The sequence below is a fragment of the Diaphorina citri genome, unplaced genomic scaffold, assembly GCF_000475195.1.
Source record: "Diaphorina citri unplaced genomic scaffold, Diaci psyllid genome assembly version 1.1 scaffold1039, whole genome shotgun sequence".
Lineage (NCBI taxonomy): Eukaryota > Metazoa > Arthropoda > Insecta > Hemiptera > Psyllidae > Diaphorina > Diaphorina citri.
Window position 1 is genome coordinate 42,647 of NW_007378469.1, and position 14,967 is coordinate 57,613.

At 37.1% G+C, this 14,967-nt stretch overlaps 3 protein-coding genes and 1 long non-coding RNA gene across 5 annotated transcripts in view; 2 read left to right on the plus strand and 2 right to left on the minus strand.

Annotated features, from left to right (window-relative positions):
* Positions 1-54: 54 nt before the first annotated feature.
* LOC113469349 lies at positions 55-546 on the plus strand. The gene is made up of 2 exons (XR_003392799.1): positions 55-89; positions 336-546. It is a non-coding gene; the product is annotated as an uncharacterized LOC113469349 (long non-coding RNA).
* Positions 547-2,387: 1,841 nt separating this feature from the next.
* On the minus strand, positions 2,388-9,580 carry LOC103513860 (phospholipase DDHD1-like). Of its 2 annotated transcripts, none has more exons than XM_026826959.1 (8): positions 9,574-9,580; positions 7,932-8,073; positions 7,347-7,453; positions 6,613-6,866; positions 5,815-5,907; positions 4,687-4,835; positions 4,294-4,568; positions 2,388-3,838 (listed from the first exon to the last, which is right to left on the minus strand). In XM_026826959.1, exons 2-8 carry the CDS (start codon positions 7,976-7,978, stop codon positions 3,633-3,635), a joined length of 1,131 nt encoding a protein of 376 aa, XP_026682760.1. In that variant the 5' UTR covers positions 7,979-8,073; positions 9,574-9,580; the 3' UTR covers positions 2,388-3,632. The 2 variants fall into 2 exon arrangements, with proteins under 2 accessions (XP_026682760.1, XP_008476931.1); XM_008478709.2 differs by lacking the exon at positions 9,574-9,580 and adding an exon at positions 8,461-9,533.
* LOC103513861 (mitochondrial uncoupling protein 2-like) overlaps positions 7,742-14,967 on the plus strand; it is a 30,830-nt gene continuing 23,604 nt past the window's right edge. The window contains exon 1 of the mRNA XM_026826963.1: positions 7,742-7,919. Coding sequence (XP_026682764.1) covers positions 7,757-7,919 — 163 coding nt within the window. The 5' untranslated portion in view covers positions 7,742-7,756. The remainder of the gene's footprint in view (positions 7,920-14,967) is intronic.
* Positions 9,659-10,510, minus strand: LOC113469347 (phospholipase DDHD1-like). The gene has a single exon (XM_026826964.1). The coding sequence runs from the start codon at positions 10,213-10,215 to the stop codon at positions 9,715-9,717; it is 501 nt and encodes a 166-aa protein (XP_026682765.1). The 5' UTR covers positions 10,216-10,510; the 3' UTR covers positions 9,659-9,714.

Below are 14,967 nucleotides of genomic sequence, written 5' to 3' on the forward strand. Positions count from 1 at the left end.
GATTTTTATTTCCATCCTATCTCTGATTCCTTGAATATTTCAAATTTCGAACCCTGGAGAACCGAGGGAAAATCGTGGCCCCTTCATTTGTTATTGGGAAACCTGGATAAGCGGGAAAAATTTCTGTTGCCTTAGATTCCCAATTAAACAGGTTTCGACATAACTCATTTACACTTTGAGGTCTAGCTAATTCGTACGATTTTTGGAAGAAATTAAAATGATACGTTAAAAAAAGTTTTTTTTTTTGCTCTGTACCATTTCCTATTTTGATTTAGTGTGACAATATTATCTTCTATTTGGACATTATAAAGCAGTACATAGTTATATTGCAACAGCTTATTGGGAAACCTGGATAAGCGGGAAAAATTGCTGTTGCCTTAGATTCCCAATTAAACAGGTTCGACATAACTCATCTACACTTTGAGGTCTAGCTAATTCGTACGGTTTTTTGAAGAAATTAAGATGATACGTTAAAAAAAGTTTTTTTTTTTCTCTGTACCATTTCCTATTTTGATTTAGTGTGACAATATTATCTTCTATTTGGACATTATAAAGCAGTACATAGTTATATTGCAACAGGCAACATTTCCCAATTGTTCGAGTTAGCTAGAGTCAGTTGTTAAGTTCCTGCCGTCATGCTGTGAAAGCAGTATTTTGAGTAAAAGATCCTTTTCATTGTACTGAAACTTTTTCAAGTATTTCTCATAGCTTAATTTTCTTGATCTCTTTTCTCTTTGTTTGTAATTTTTTATTTAATTATATCTACCTACCCAAAGTTCCGTTTGACGCTTTTGGGTGACCAATAAAGCAGTACATGGTTATATTGTAACGAGCAACATTTCCCAATTGTTCGAGTTAGCTAGAGTCAGTTGTTATGTTCCTACCGTCATGCTGTGAAAGCAGTATTTTGAGTAAAAGATCATTTTCATTGTACTGAAACTTTTTTCAAGTATTTTTCATAGCTTAAATTTCTTGATCTCTTTTCTCTTTGTTTGTATTTTTTTATTTCATTATATCTACCTACCCAAAGTTCCATTTGACGCTTTTGGGTGACCAGTACAGCACATGGGAATCGAACCCGGACCTTTTGCATGGCAAGTGAGTGTAATACCACAGAGTCACCCTTGCTGGTCACCCTTTATTGGTATTTATTTTGCATCTTATCATGAATTTATTCTAAACTGTAGAAAAATATTTTTTTAGATCCTTTTTATTGTACTGAAACTTTTTCAAGTATTTCTCATAGCTTAAATTTCTTGATCTCTTTTCTCTTTGTTTGTAATTTTTTATTTAATTATATCTACCTACCCAAAGTTCCGTTTGACGCTTTTGGGTGACCAGTACAGCACATGGGAAGCGAACCCGGACCTTTTGCATGGCAAGCGAGTGTAATACCACAGAATCACCCTTGCTGGTCACCCTTTATTCGTATTTATTTTGCATCTTATCATGAATTTATTCTAAACAGAAACTGTAGAAAAATATTTTTTTTATATTATTTTATTTCTTTCTTTACTTTTTTGTGACTTTTCTATAGCTATATTTTTATTATTATTTGAGTTTTTTACTTTTTTTTTCTTCCCAAGAGGTGAATTTTATTTTTATTGTTTTTCCATCATCATTTTTTAGTTACATTATTATTATTTTTTTTTATATATATATATATATAAAAAATTGTTTTCATATTATTTTATGACGCTTTAGGTATTATTTTTTGTATTGAAAATTTTATATCCAAGCGATACATAAGTGTAGTTCTATTTATTTGTCAAAAATGGTTATAAATCTTTTTTTTCCAAATTATATAATAATATTATTATATTTGTGCGATTTTGTTATGCGACGCGATGATTTGTCTGCCAATATTTTCAAATTCGTTATTTTAATAGTTTATAAGAAATATTTTTATTGATTTATTTGCCAAGGCCACTTCCAGAGATTAAACCATGATTTTCATCGTGGATTAAGCAATCTGATTGGCTAAAATTTTTGAAATCAACTAATCAGATTCCAAATTCAAAGTTAATCATGGTTTAATCTCCGATTGTGATCCTGGCCATCATAAAAGTGTTTTTTGTTTAAGTAAATAATAATAAGATTAATATAAGTAGGTTATACTGAGAACCAGCACTCTTTCTTCTGTAGCTTGTTTTCAAGCATGATGCTATTTTCATTCTTTAAGTTGAACGTTTCTGTAGACTTTTGTGTGTGGGATATTGATGGAAATTTCAGATTTATTCTAGTAATTTTTTCTCAAAAATGGCGTACTCACAAAGATCTGTCGAAAAACCAAGTTGAGAGACATGTGTATCAATCATGCTTAACGTCATGACTGAACATTCAAAACTCACATAGGTTGAAAAACACGGTTAGCAGAAGAATTAGGCGTAGGAGAGTAAAAAATCACATAACATAAAACAACAATAAGTAACATTGTAATATGGTACATGGATTTCACAGAAACCAAGCAAAAGTTTTCGGGAATTGAGATCAACTCTTGAACCTCTTTTAGGCCAGGAGAAATGAAAACTAAAAGTAATGGACAATTTACCTCTGGTGATAGGTGTAAATAATAAACAATCTCAGAATTTTGCTTAGGTTACAATTATAATTTAAGTAAATAAATTACAAAAATTACCTACACAAATAATTTCAAAAAAGTAAAAACATTGAGATAACTCTTTTTCCTTACTGATTTTCCCGGGTTCTAGTATCACAAGAAAGAAGAAAGTTATTTTTCTGTCATGGTTTATCTATTTTATCTGCAGTTAATAAAAATCATAAAAATAAAATAATTAAACACATTAAATATTTAAATATGTCAACGAATCTGGTTGAAAAACAAAATTCGTTACAATCCGCGCATGGGCAGAGGTAGACTGAAAAAACGTATAATTATACTTACTAAAATGAAGACCTCTAAGGCTCAACCAAGCATAAGAGGCTGAGTTCTTTGAAGAATACTGTAGGCTGAGTTCTTTATACATAGAATACTGTAGAAAAGAGAAGCAGTCAAGCTTACAGGCTAATGAATGAACAGCGAGAAGAAAAAACAGCCTTATCTAGGCTCAAATACAGGCTTACCTAGAATCTGAACGCACTTTTAGGATATCTGTACGCACCTTTAGGCTCAATGGAAATACAAGAGGGCGGGGAGAAGTCTCGGAGAATAGTCGGAGCACGCTTGGAGAACAGCCGGAGAATGCTTAATACAAGGAGAAATCGGGCAGATAGGCCGAAGAGTCGGGAGGAGTAGAGCTGAGTTCGAGCGTTGGGAACAGACGGGTCAGAATGAAGTAGGCGCTACCACAAGAAGTCTCGAAAAATAACCGAAGCATACTAAATACAAGTAGAATTCTTGGAAAATAGCCGGAGAATGCTTAATACAAGGAGAAGTCAGGCAGATAGGCGCTTAATACAAGGAGAAGTCAGGCAGATAGGCGCTTAATACAAGGAGAAGTCAGGCAGATAGGCCTGACAAGGAGAAGTCAGGCAGATAGGCGCTTAATACAAGGAGAAGTCAGGCAGATAGGCGCTTAATACAAGGAGAAGTCAGGCAGATAGGCGCTTAATACAAGGAGAAGTCAGGCAGATAGGCGCTATATACAAGGAGAAGTCAGGCAGATAGGCGCTTAATACAAGGAAAAGTCGGGCAGATAGGCCGAAGAGTCGGGAGGAGTTGAGCTGAGTTCGAGCGTTGGGAACAGTCGGGTGAGAATGAAGTAGGCGCAATCATAGTTGTTCCAGTAGGCCGTGTGGGAGGTCATGGCGGACAGGTAGCCGCGTGTGGTGCCACCGTAGGTGTCCTTGAGCGCGTAGTCCAAACGATGCTCCAGGCCTGACGGGGGACAAATTGAGGGGGTTAAGAACTGACGTAAAAGTGGTGACAAATCCCAAATATTGCATGATTCGCTATAGTTAATTAATTATTTGGTCCCATTAATAAACCATGATTATTATTATTTGGTCCCAGAAATAAACCATTATTATTATCATTTATCATTTATTACAAGTTGCATTCCTAAAAGTCCATTGTTTTGGGCGTTTTCTGTTTTGCAAAATTTTGGACATTTTACGAGAGTTTAAACTCCGTTTAAGTTGAACTATTAAGCAATCTGATTGCTTGATTAAAAAAAAAAAGGAAAAAAAATCGGAAACTCAGTTAATTAGATTTCTCAATCCAAGATTTTGACCTAAATGGAGTTTAAACTCACTTTGTGGACCCGGCCATTGTTCACAAAAACTCACCATGACCTTAGCTGAAAAGGTTACTCCTTAGTCACAAAAACTCACCCTCATAAGGAGACTCCGGCTGGGTCTGCGCGTTCGATTTGGAGCCAGGCCCCACCGCGGGCTTCACGAAACTCAGGCTCCACTTTTTCCAGCTCTTCTCCTGAGGTGGCGGGGGGTTCTCAAGCAGGGGCGGAGGGGAGGTTTCAGAGGGGGAAGGAGAGGGAATGATAAACTCGAGGGGCATATCACAGTAGAGGGGTTTGGAGCTGGCATTGTACGAGTGAATGGACACGGGGGCGATGCGGAAGTAGTTCTTCATGACCAGAGGTTCGAGTCTGGGAGAAGGGGAAGAAATTTAGATGGACCAGCAGTAAACAAATAAAGGTTGCCCATGTATAAGACCTTAGCAGATACAGTTCCCTCTATCAAACCTCTTGTAAAAAAAAAACTTACCTGTACGCTATGGGGTCGGACGGATGAAACACATTGTACAGCCTAGAGCAGAGGGAAGGGGGAAACAAGTGGTTGCCATGGTGACCACGGGGTACACGCAACGCTAAGAACACAGCCAATGGGGAGCCGAGACAGAACAGGTTGTCCAACTGAAGCAAAATAAACGCACAAAACATACACATGATTATTTATTTAGGACCGGAAAGTACTTGACTATTTGTAGATTTTGATGAAGAGAGGGAGAGAGAAAGGAAGGGTAAAAGAGAGGGAGGGGGAGATAAAGAGAGGGAGGGAGAGGAGACACAGGACGAAGGAGAGACAGAGAGAGATGGAGGGGGCAGAGAGTAATGTTCCACTACGTTTGAGGAAAGATAAAATGCATTGAAATACACAGCTTCTAAATCTATTTCTAAATAAATATGTACCTAAGTAAATAAATAAATAAATCTTGTAGGTAACCCAACTATGAGCAATAAACTATGTTAAAAGTACATACATACCTAGGTTGGGTATGTACCTATTTCCATTTATTTTTTGTAAAACGAAGCACGAGTTGGCGAAACAAATACAAAACAAACAAGAAATAGTTCAGAACCCAGAGAAAATACCGAAAGTTTTCAAAAAGTACAAAGCAGAACACCGAGAACAACGAATAAACAAGCATTTAACTTTTACTGCGAAAAAAAAGTACAATGCAATTCAAAATAAAATTAAACTTCAACGTTGAAGTTTTCAGTTTCTTTTTCGAAACTTTTTTCCCCAGTTAGTTCAGAAATTTGAAATATTCAAGGAATCAGAGATAGGATGGAAATAAAAATCAATGATAGCTAGATAGCATCAATCCAGAGTAGGAAACGCATCAATCCAGAGTAGGAAAATTTTGATCAATTTTAATACTTCCTCATTACAAATGATGTTTGGTTTTGGCTTCAGTGTTTAGTGTAATAGAGAGTAAGTATAAAACATAAACAATCAAACAAAACAAACTTACATGAAAGTTGAGCCGGGATTTTGGTTCGGACCAATTTTAATACTTCCTCATTACAAATAATGTTTGGTTTTGGCTACAGTGTTTAGTGTAATAGAGAGTAAGTATAAAACATAAACAATCAAACAAAACAAACTTACATGAAAGTTGAGCCGGGATTTTGGTTCTATGGTGCCGCCTTTACAGTTGGCATCATGCGTGTGGGAATTGAGGCCAGTTTCTTGTTGGTACATCTGAAATAAGAGGGAAATATGATCAGTGACATGCTTCCTATCTTACTGCTCTACCTACCACGGTAGAGTAGTGGATATTTAGTTAAGACGTTCACCTTGTAGGCGAGAGGATGAAGGGTCGAATACCAGGTAAAACCTGGGATTTTACCCTCATTAATTAGATAATTTCACTCAACAGTCTCAATACTAGTAGAAGAACTCCTATATAATAGAAATATTAGCTGAACCTAATAAGGGACAACAATATTTGCTTGATTAATAATGTACTCGACACAGGGGAATTTTGAAGGAAGAGTACCCCCATTTTAAAAGACTTTTATAAGAATAGGCTGATGGCGAGCTACTTATGCTGGTTTACCAAATCAGGATTGAGATGAAACGAGTATTTCCTATTTAATAGCCAGGTCAAACTCGGATTCAACTCAATCCTGAGACAATCCGAATTGACCCTGGGATCCCTGACCTATGCCCAGACTGCAGGAGTGCGGCACAGGATGTACCACATCTGTTCAGTTGAACAGTGCCGGGGGGGGGCGGGCAGTTGCCCGGCACACCCCACCCAAATTGACCCCACATCATTATGGACCAACCCTGTGGCAGGAGCCGCCTTCCTGGACGTGGAAGATGAGTGACTAAACGTTGTCCTTGACGTTAGTAACAACAATCCACGGAGGTAAGACACGACCTTAATGTATAGATACTAACCTGAGGTATCCATCCCGTAATGACATCATACACAATAACACAGCCCAGGGAGTGTGCAATGATGGAAATCTTCGCGTTGTGATTCGGGTTTCTCGCCACGAACATCGAGTAAAGTCGGTTCAGTTCGTCTGTGAGGCCCTGCTGTATTTCGGAGCCATATATCGGAGATGTATAGTACATGATGTCCATGGCTGAGGCATTAAGCATGTGACGAAGATTGAGCACGTTCAATTGAGTGATGGATTCGACAATGTCTGTGAAGTGCATGAATTAGGAACAGTGTTAATTTTTATTTCTTACAAACTCAATCGACGAAAATGTTAGGTAATTATGAGTTATACTTATACCACTATCTAAGTAGCTCTAAGGCTTATGATAAGATAGTGGTTTTAGACACTTACCTACATAGCTTGAACTAGTTACTCCCTTAGAGAGACGGTTGAAAAAAGAATTTTTAACCAAAGTCCTAGTTACGAATACAAAACAAGTTGTTGTCATAGTGGCTTTGAGGCCAATTGTTGAAGATCTCTGGCAACCCTGGCCCTATTTAACTGGCTTGTCCTTAATTATCAAGCAATCTGATTGGTGCATACAAGTCCATTAAAACAGAAGAATAGATTACCTTGTAGAAAGCTTTACATTACACTAATTAAATAATAAATTAGATATTTTCTCCATGATCTATTTGTTTGCTATTCTTTTTACTTTCTTTAACAAGGAATCCAGCTACCTACCTCCATCTAAGGCAAGTGAAGAGCGCCATTCTACGGGGAAGAATTCAGCTCTCAGCTTGGAGGAGGCAAAATATTTCTTCTTCAGCCACATCACAGATTCTCTGAATCTGAAAAGAACAAAAGATAAAATTAATAGCTCACCCTTAAAGGGGATTTAGCTAAAAATATCATACCAGATGGATGGAAGGGAATATATTTTGGTGGTAAAATGGGTAACTAGAAATCTACATTGTTTTTTATGGAGTCTATGGAACATACAAAACCAGGATACTATCTTTAACTATGGTTCCTGGATTGTACTATTAATAGTTGCATTGTATTATGTATCTCCATTTTTTCCCATGATTTTCTTTAAAAAATAAATTTTTAATAGTTAGGCTCTTTCCTTAAACTCAAATTCATTTCAAATCATGTTGTTGGTTGTTGATCATGGAGAAAATATCTATCAGTCAACATCTCCAACAGGTTCCAGAGTTGGAGTGAGATCAAGGAAGGTGGCAGCTTGCATTGGGTTCTCCCAGAGGTCTATAGGGGTCAGGGTGGTGAGTTTAGCCGGGCAATTAAATCATATGAGTAAGTACTTACTGAGTTGCGTTTTTGATGATCCTCCCTGAGTCCATTTTCTGTCCCATGCCATGAACTACGAACACCAGGTGAGAAATGTCTTCAGGCCTGTCAGTTTCTAGAGCTTGGTCTTTGTAGCCTCTGGCTAATCGGTACCCTGTACCTGTAAGGGAAAAATAAAACAATAAAAACTTTGGAAAAATATCCTTAACCAACAAACTATGGGTCTCATGCTCTCACAAACTACTACTTATGGGTTCAACAGCAGGGAAAAGAAAATAGTAATAAATAATAATAATAATAAAAAAAAAATGATTTTGTCGATTTTTTCTTCAAATGGAAACTATAGTAGGTACTTGTGTACTAGACACTACAGCTGATATAAAGAAGCCTAACCACAGAGAGATGCTTAGAGCTGCCTTCCTGCTCAACAACAGTCTGTCAAAATGACAAAGGATACAGGAACTGATGGTGCACAATAATAGATAAAGGGTCCCGTCTTGTGATCTTCCCCCCACATGAAAATTTTGATCTGCCTGTATGAACTTACTTTTCTGAAAAATGCTGCTTAGAGCTGCCTTCCTGCTCAACAACAGTCTGTCAAAATGACAAAGGATACAGGAACTGATGGTGCACAATAATAGATAAAGGGTCCCGTCTTGTGATCTTCCCCCCACATGAAAATTTTGATCTGCCTGTATGAACTTACTTTTCTGAAAAATGCTGCTTAGAGCTGCCTTCCTGCTCAACAACAGTCTGTCAAAATGACAAAGGATACAGGAACTGATGGTGCACAATAATAGATAAAGGGTCCCGTCTTGTGATCTTCCCCCCACATGAAAATTTTGATCTGCCTGTATGAACTTACTTTTCTGAAAAATGCTGCTTAGAGCTGCCTTCCTGCTCAACAACAGTCTGTCAAAATGACAAAGGATACAGGAACTGATGGTGCACAATAATAGATAAAGGGTCCCGTCTTGTGATCTTCCCCCCACATGAAAATTTTGATCTGCCTGTATGAACTTACTTTTCTGAAAAATGCTGCTTAGAGCTGCCTTCCTGCTCAACAACAGTCTGTCAAAATGACAAAGGATACAGGAACTGATGGTGCACAATAATAGATAAAGGGTCCCGTCTTGTGATCTTCCCCCCACATGAAAATTTTGATCTGCCTGTATGAACTTACTTTTCTGAAAAATGCTGCTTAGAGCTGCCTTCCTGCTCAACAACAGTCTGTCAAAATGACAAAGGATACAGGAACTGATGGTGCACAATAATAGATAAAGGGTCCCGTCTTGTGATCTTCCCCCCACATGAAAATTTTGATCTGCCTGTATGAACTTACTTTTCTGAAAAATGCTGCTTAGAGCTGCCTTCCTGCTCAACAACAGTCTGTCAAAATGACAAAGGATACAGGAACTGATGGTGCACAATAATAGATAAAGGGTCCCGTCTTGTGATCTTCCCCCCACATGAAAATTTTGATCTGCCTGTATGAACTTACTTTTCTGAAAAATGCTGCTTAGAGCTGCCTTCCTGCTCAACAACAGTCTGTCAAAATGACAAAGGATACAGGAACTGATGGTGCACAATAATAGATAAAGGGTCCCGTCTTGTGATCTTCCCCCCACATGAAAATTTTGATCTGCCTGTATGAACTTACTTTTCTGAAAAATGCTGCTTAGAGCTGCCTTCCTGCTCAACAACAGTCTGTCAAAATGACAAAGGATACAGGAGCTAATTACAAATAATTGTAAGTTATGAGTCCACATAGGGTGTATGGGTAATGTGACAGAGAAAATTACTAACCTGGCCAGTAGATAGATACACATTGTTTCTCAAGTAGTTCAACTTCATATAAACCTCCTCGTACAACAACTGTGTATTTTTCCCGTTCACTATCTGGACTGTCTGGTGCATCTCCATTAGATGTCCCTGTGTTTGCTTTGGTCTTGCTAATGTAATACTTCCAGTCTCCATTGAAATACTGCTGATATTTTGCTTCTATGTTCAATGAATCGTAGCCACAAAACTCAATCCACCGTTTGTTAGAATAGCTCTTGTAAAACCACCGTACTTCATCTGGTTGTAGTTCTGTGATGATTTTGTCAGATGAGGTATAATCCCAGAAGTTACTTGTGTCCTGAGCAAGATCACTCTCAATGAAATAGTTGTCATAGCTGCCCTTGTGACTTGGGCTATCAAGTTGTTCAACCTTGTGTTCTAAATGAATACCGTTCACCTGAGATTGCACTGTGAGGATTTCATCGTTCAGGGAGTTATCAAAAGCAAATGAGGAGTTCATGGTGTCCTAGTTTTTCAAACTTTTACTCATGAAAAGATGAACTTTTGCCTATAGGTACTTGAGATGTTTCACAAAAGATTTTTGCTGTGACCTATGTTCTCATCTATAACCTGGGTATTGCTAATGAATTTAAATAAAACCTAGTACACTGTACATCCAATTTGAACAAATAAAGTTGGATATTAATGTAACAAATACCTATTAAACACAAATTTAATGAAAGTTCGATAAAACTTTTGAAGAGACCTCGCCTCTTGCCTCTTCTTGCACATTCCAAAGTTGTTTATTGACAAAAAATCAGCTGAGATTTGATAAGCAACGAGCACAAAGTGATAATTTTTTTGCTCGTTGAACATTTTTGTAGTTGAATGCCTATTAAACACAAATTTAATGAAAGTTCGATAAAAGATAAAACTTTTGAAGAGACCTCGCCTCTTGCCTCTTCTTGCGGATCTAGCACAGGGGAGCGTGTTGAGGACGAGATTTTTCGAGAAAAATCCCATGACAACAGTAGGGGGATGGGATTTTACTTGCTCATACCATATTAGGTAGGTATATCCTTGAATGTGAGAAACCCACAGCTTCAGGGCCGAAGTTACGAGTGAGGGTCTGTGGGGTTCGAGTCCTCGCCCCCACAAAATATTACGTTAAAAAAAATGGCACTTTGTATTTCACACTTCGTGAAAGTTATGACGTAAGTAATGGTACAGAAGAAAAACCTTTAAAAACATTGCAAAAACCATTATAATATTTTTTGTGACGTCAGAATTTTGCGAAATGTAAAGTGCAAGGTTGTAAAGTTGTTTTCAAGAACGTAGGCCTGAACCCTGAACCCATTTGATTCCATGTCCACTTACGTAAAAATCTAATTACCTATTAACTCCTTAACTGTAGGAGAAAAAAATCCCTTCTCAAGTGAAGTGTATACTTCAGAACATTATTAAGTGTTTAATACCTATTCAATCTATTCATACTTTAATCTAATCACTCTTGTGACAGAGACTTAACTTTATAAATAGATATTAGGTATTGGGATTAGAATCTCAGTTGTTACCTATTGTCTTACATTGTCCCCTGTAAATTGATTCATTCCTCATGAGGTAATTGTTTAAATGTAAAGATTATTGCGTATACCTCTATCTACTTTGTTCAAGTTGTTCTTAACTTATGCATCATCATCCATTAGATCTCATAATCTCAGAGTGGGTGATACAGTTGAATGTGTAGGTTTAAGGCCACCATAGGTTTGTCAGAAGATTTTATAGTCGGGTTTTGTACGTAGGTTCAGTACTTGGAAGCTTAGAACAGCTGGACCTTAAGAAATGAAAATGAAAAATGAAAATGCAGTTTCTTTGTGTTATTATATCACAACTTTGGTGCTCACTGCAGCATTGCATTGTAGGATTTTTCCCAATATCTCAATAATCCTAACATCCAATGTTTACCTACCACGCTGGCACCGGTCGCTATGCGCATTTATATGTCATAGCTACTCATTTTCCTCACGAGGCTGAGTGGGCCCCGCAACAGCCAGTCACGGGATCGATGTGTATTCGTAGAAGAAAAACTCACAGACGAAAACCTTCATAGCGCGGGATCAATCATTTGCATGATACAAATTTCTTGACCCCGCCGGGAATCGAACCCATGTCTCCCACGTGCAAGGCGAGTGCAGTGACCACTACGCCATTGGAGCTGACGAGCTGGACCTTAAGATGTGACTACAGACAATCAAGCTTGCAATATGCTTGGTTGTTTGTAGTCACCTTAAGGCGTAGGTCCTCACTCATGAATCATGAAGAGGTGTCAATACCCTCTAGTTTCACTCTGTGGTCCAATATGAAAAGTTTACATTCAGTGCCCTAAATCACCAAAGTATGGAAAAGTATCTTACAAGTGTAATAACCAATGGAAAAGCAGAATTTTGAATTTGGACGAATCATATCGAAATATGGAATTGTAAATACTTTTCCATACTTTGGTGATTTAGGGCACAGGAGACCCGGATTCAAAACACGACAAAGGTACCTTTTTTCCCCCTTCTCACCGTTTTAGGTCCCTGTAACACTAGGGACAGAGTATTTCGGTCCTTCGCGCCTGTTGCGCGTCTTTGATAAATTTCTTTTAAATCCACTTGCGTTACCAATGTCACCTACCTCGGTGGTGTAGTGGTCAAGACGCTCGCCTGGTAAACAGGAGGGCGTGGGTTCAATCCCAGCCGGGGTATGGAATTTTATCCTCAATATAATTTGAGATTTTGACCACAATAATAGTAGTAGCCTACTGCTGGAGTAAAGGGACTTTTCAGTCCGTATAGTACATGATGTCCATGGCTGAGGCATTAAGCATGTGACGAAGATTGAGTACGTTCAATTGAGTGATGGATTCAACAATGTCTGTGAAGTGCATGAATTAGGAACAGTGTTAATTTTTATTTCTTACAAACTCAATCGACGAAAATGTTAGGTAATTATGAGTTATACCACTATCTAAGAAGCTCTAAGGCTTATGATAAGATAGTGGTTTTAGACACTTACCTACATAGCTTGAACTAGTTACTCCCTTAGAGAGACGGTTGAAAAAAGAATTTTTAACCAAAGTCCTAGTTACGAATACAAAACAAGTTGTTGTCATAGTGGCTTTGAGGCCAATTGTTGAAGATCTCTGGCGACCCTAGCCCTATTTAACTGGCTTGTCCTTAATTATCAAGCAATCTGATTGGTGCATACGAGTGCATTAAAATAGAAGAATAGCTTATCTTGTAGAAAGCTTTACATTACACCAATTAAAAAAAAAATAATAGATATTTTCTCCATGATCTATTTGTTTGCTACTCTTTTTTAACAAGGAATCCAGCGACCTACCTCCATCTAAGGCAAGTGAAGAGCGCCATTCTACGGGGAAGAATTCAGCTCTCAGCTTGGAGGAGGCAAAATATTTCTTCTTCAGCCACATCACAGATTCTCTGAATCTGAAAAGAACAAAAGATAAAATTAATAGCTCACCCTTAAAGGGGATTTAGCTAAAAATATCATACCAGATGGATGGAAGGGAATATATTTTGGTGGTAAAATGGGTAACTAGAAATCTACATTGTTTTTTATGGAGTCTATGGAACATACAAAACCAGGATACTATCTTTAACTATGGTTCCTGGATTGTACTATTAATAGTTGCATTGTATTATGTATCTCCATTTTTTCCCATGATTTTCTTTAAAAAATAAATTTTTAATAGTTAGGCTCTTTCCTTAAACTCAAATTCATTTCAAATCATGTTGTTGGTTGTTGATCATGGAGAAAATATCTATCAGTCAACATCTCCAACAGGTTCCAGAGTTGGAGTGAGATCAAGGAAGGTGGCAGCTTGCATTGGGTTCTCCCAGAGGTCTATAGGGGTCAGGGTGGTGAGTTTAGCCGGGCAATTAAATCATAACAAAAGATAAAATTAATAGCTCATCCTTAAAGGGGATTTAGCTAAAAATATCATACCAGATGGATGGAGGGGAATATATTTGGGGGTAAAATGGGTAACTAGAAATCTACATTATTTTATGGAGTCTACTGGAATATACAAAACCAGGATACTATCTTTAACTATGGTTCCTGGATTGTACTATTTATAGTTGCATTGTATTATGTATCTCCATTTTTTCCCATAATTTTCTTTAAAAAATAAATTTTTAATAGTTAGGCTCTTTCCTTAAACTCAAATTCATTTCAAATCATGTTGTTGCAGCAGTGATAGCAGATCAGTCAACATCTCCAAGAGGTTCCAGGGTTGGAATGAGATCAAGGAAGGTGGCAGCTTGGGGTACAGCAGTGATAGCAGATCAGTCAACATCTCCAAGAGGTTCCAGGGTTGGAATGAGATCAAGGAAGGTGGCAGCTTGTATTGGGTTCTCCCAGAGGTCTATAGGGGTCAGGGTGGTGAGTTTAGCCGGGCAACTAAATCATATGAGTAAGTACTTACTGAGTTGCGTTTTTGATGATCCTCCCCGAGTCCATTTTCTGTCCCATGCCATGAACTACAAACACCAGGTGAGAAAGGTAAGTACTTACTGAGTTGCGTTTTTGATGATCCTCCCCGAGTCCATTTTCTGTCCCATGCCATGAACTACAAACACCAGGTGAGAAATGTCTTCAGGTCGGTCAGTTTCTAGAGCTTGGTCTTTATATCCTCTGGCCAATCGATACCCTGTACCTGTAAAGGAAAAAGAAAACAATAAAAACTTTGGAAAACATCCTTACCCAACAAACTATGGGTCTCACATACTACTACTTATGGGTTCAACAGCAGGAGAAAAAAAGAAAATAATAATAATAATAATAATAATAATAATAATAATAATAATAATAATAATAATAATAATAATAATAATAATAATAATAATAATAATAATAATAATAATAATAATAATAATAATAATAATAATAATAATAATAATAATAATAATAATAATAATAATAATAATAATAATAATAATAATAATAATAATAATAATAATAATAATAATAATAATAATAATAATAATAATAATAATAATAATAATAATAATAATAATAATAATAATAATAATAATAATAATCCTCACTGCTGTAATTGAAGACTGAAAAATTAGATAATTGGTGGATGTGTCCATTTCACTATCCATTTCTCACTTCTGGAACTAGTGCAACTGAAGAATGAAAACTATAGAAAATTAGTGGATGTCCCAATTTCACCATCCATTTCTCACTGCTGTAACTGGAA

What these genes read in the sequence shown, in the direction of transcription:
- LOC113469347 (XM_026826964.1), bottom strand. Translation starts at nt 10,215, where the DNA reads ATGAACTCCTCATTTGCTTTTGATAACTCCCTGAACGATGAAATCCTC.
- LOC103513860 (XM_026826959.1), bottom strand. Translation starts at nt 7,978, where the DNA reads ATGGGACAGAAAATGGACTCAGGGAGGATCATCAAAAACGCAACTCA. An exon ending in TTACGGGATGGATACCTCAG is followed by an intron (nt 5,908 to 6,612) that starts GTTAGTATCTAT and finishes CTCTTATTTCAG; the next exon opens with ATGTACCAACAAGAAACTGG. An exon ending in GCCGGAGTCTCCTTATGAGG is followed by an intron (nt 3,839 to 4,293) that starts GTGAGTTTTTGT and finishes GTCCCCCGTCAG; the next exon opens with GCCTGGAGCATCGTTTGGAC.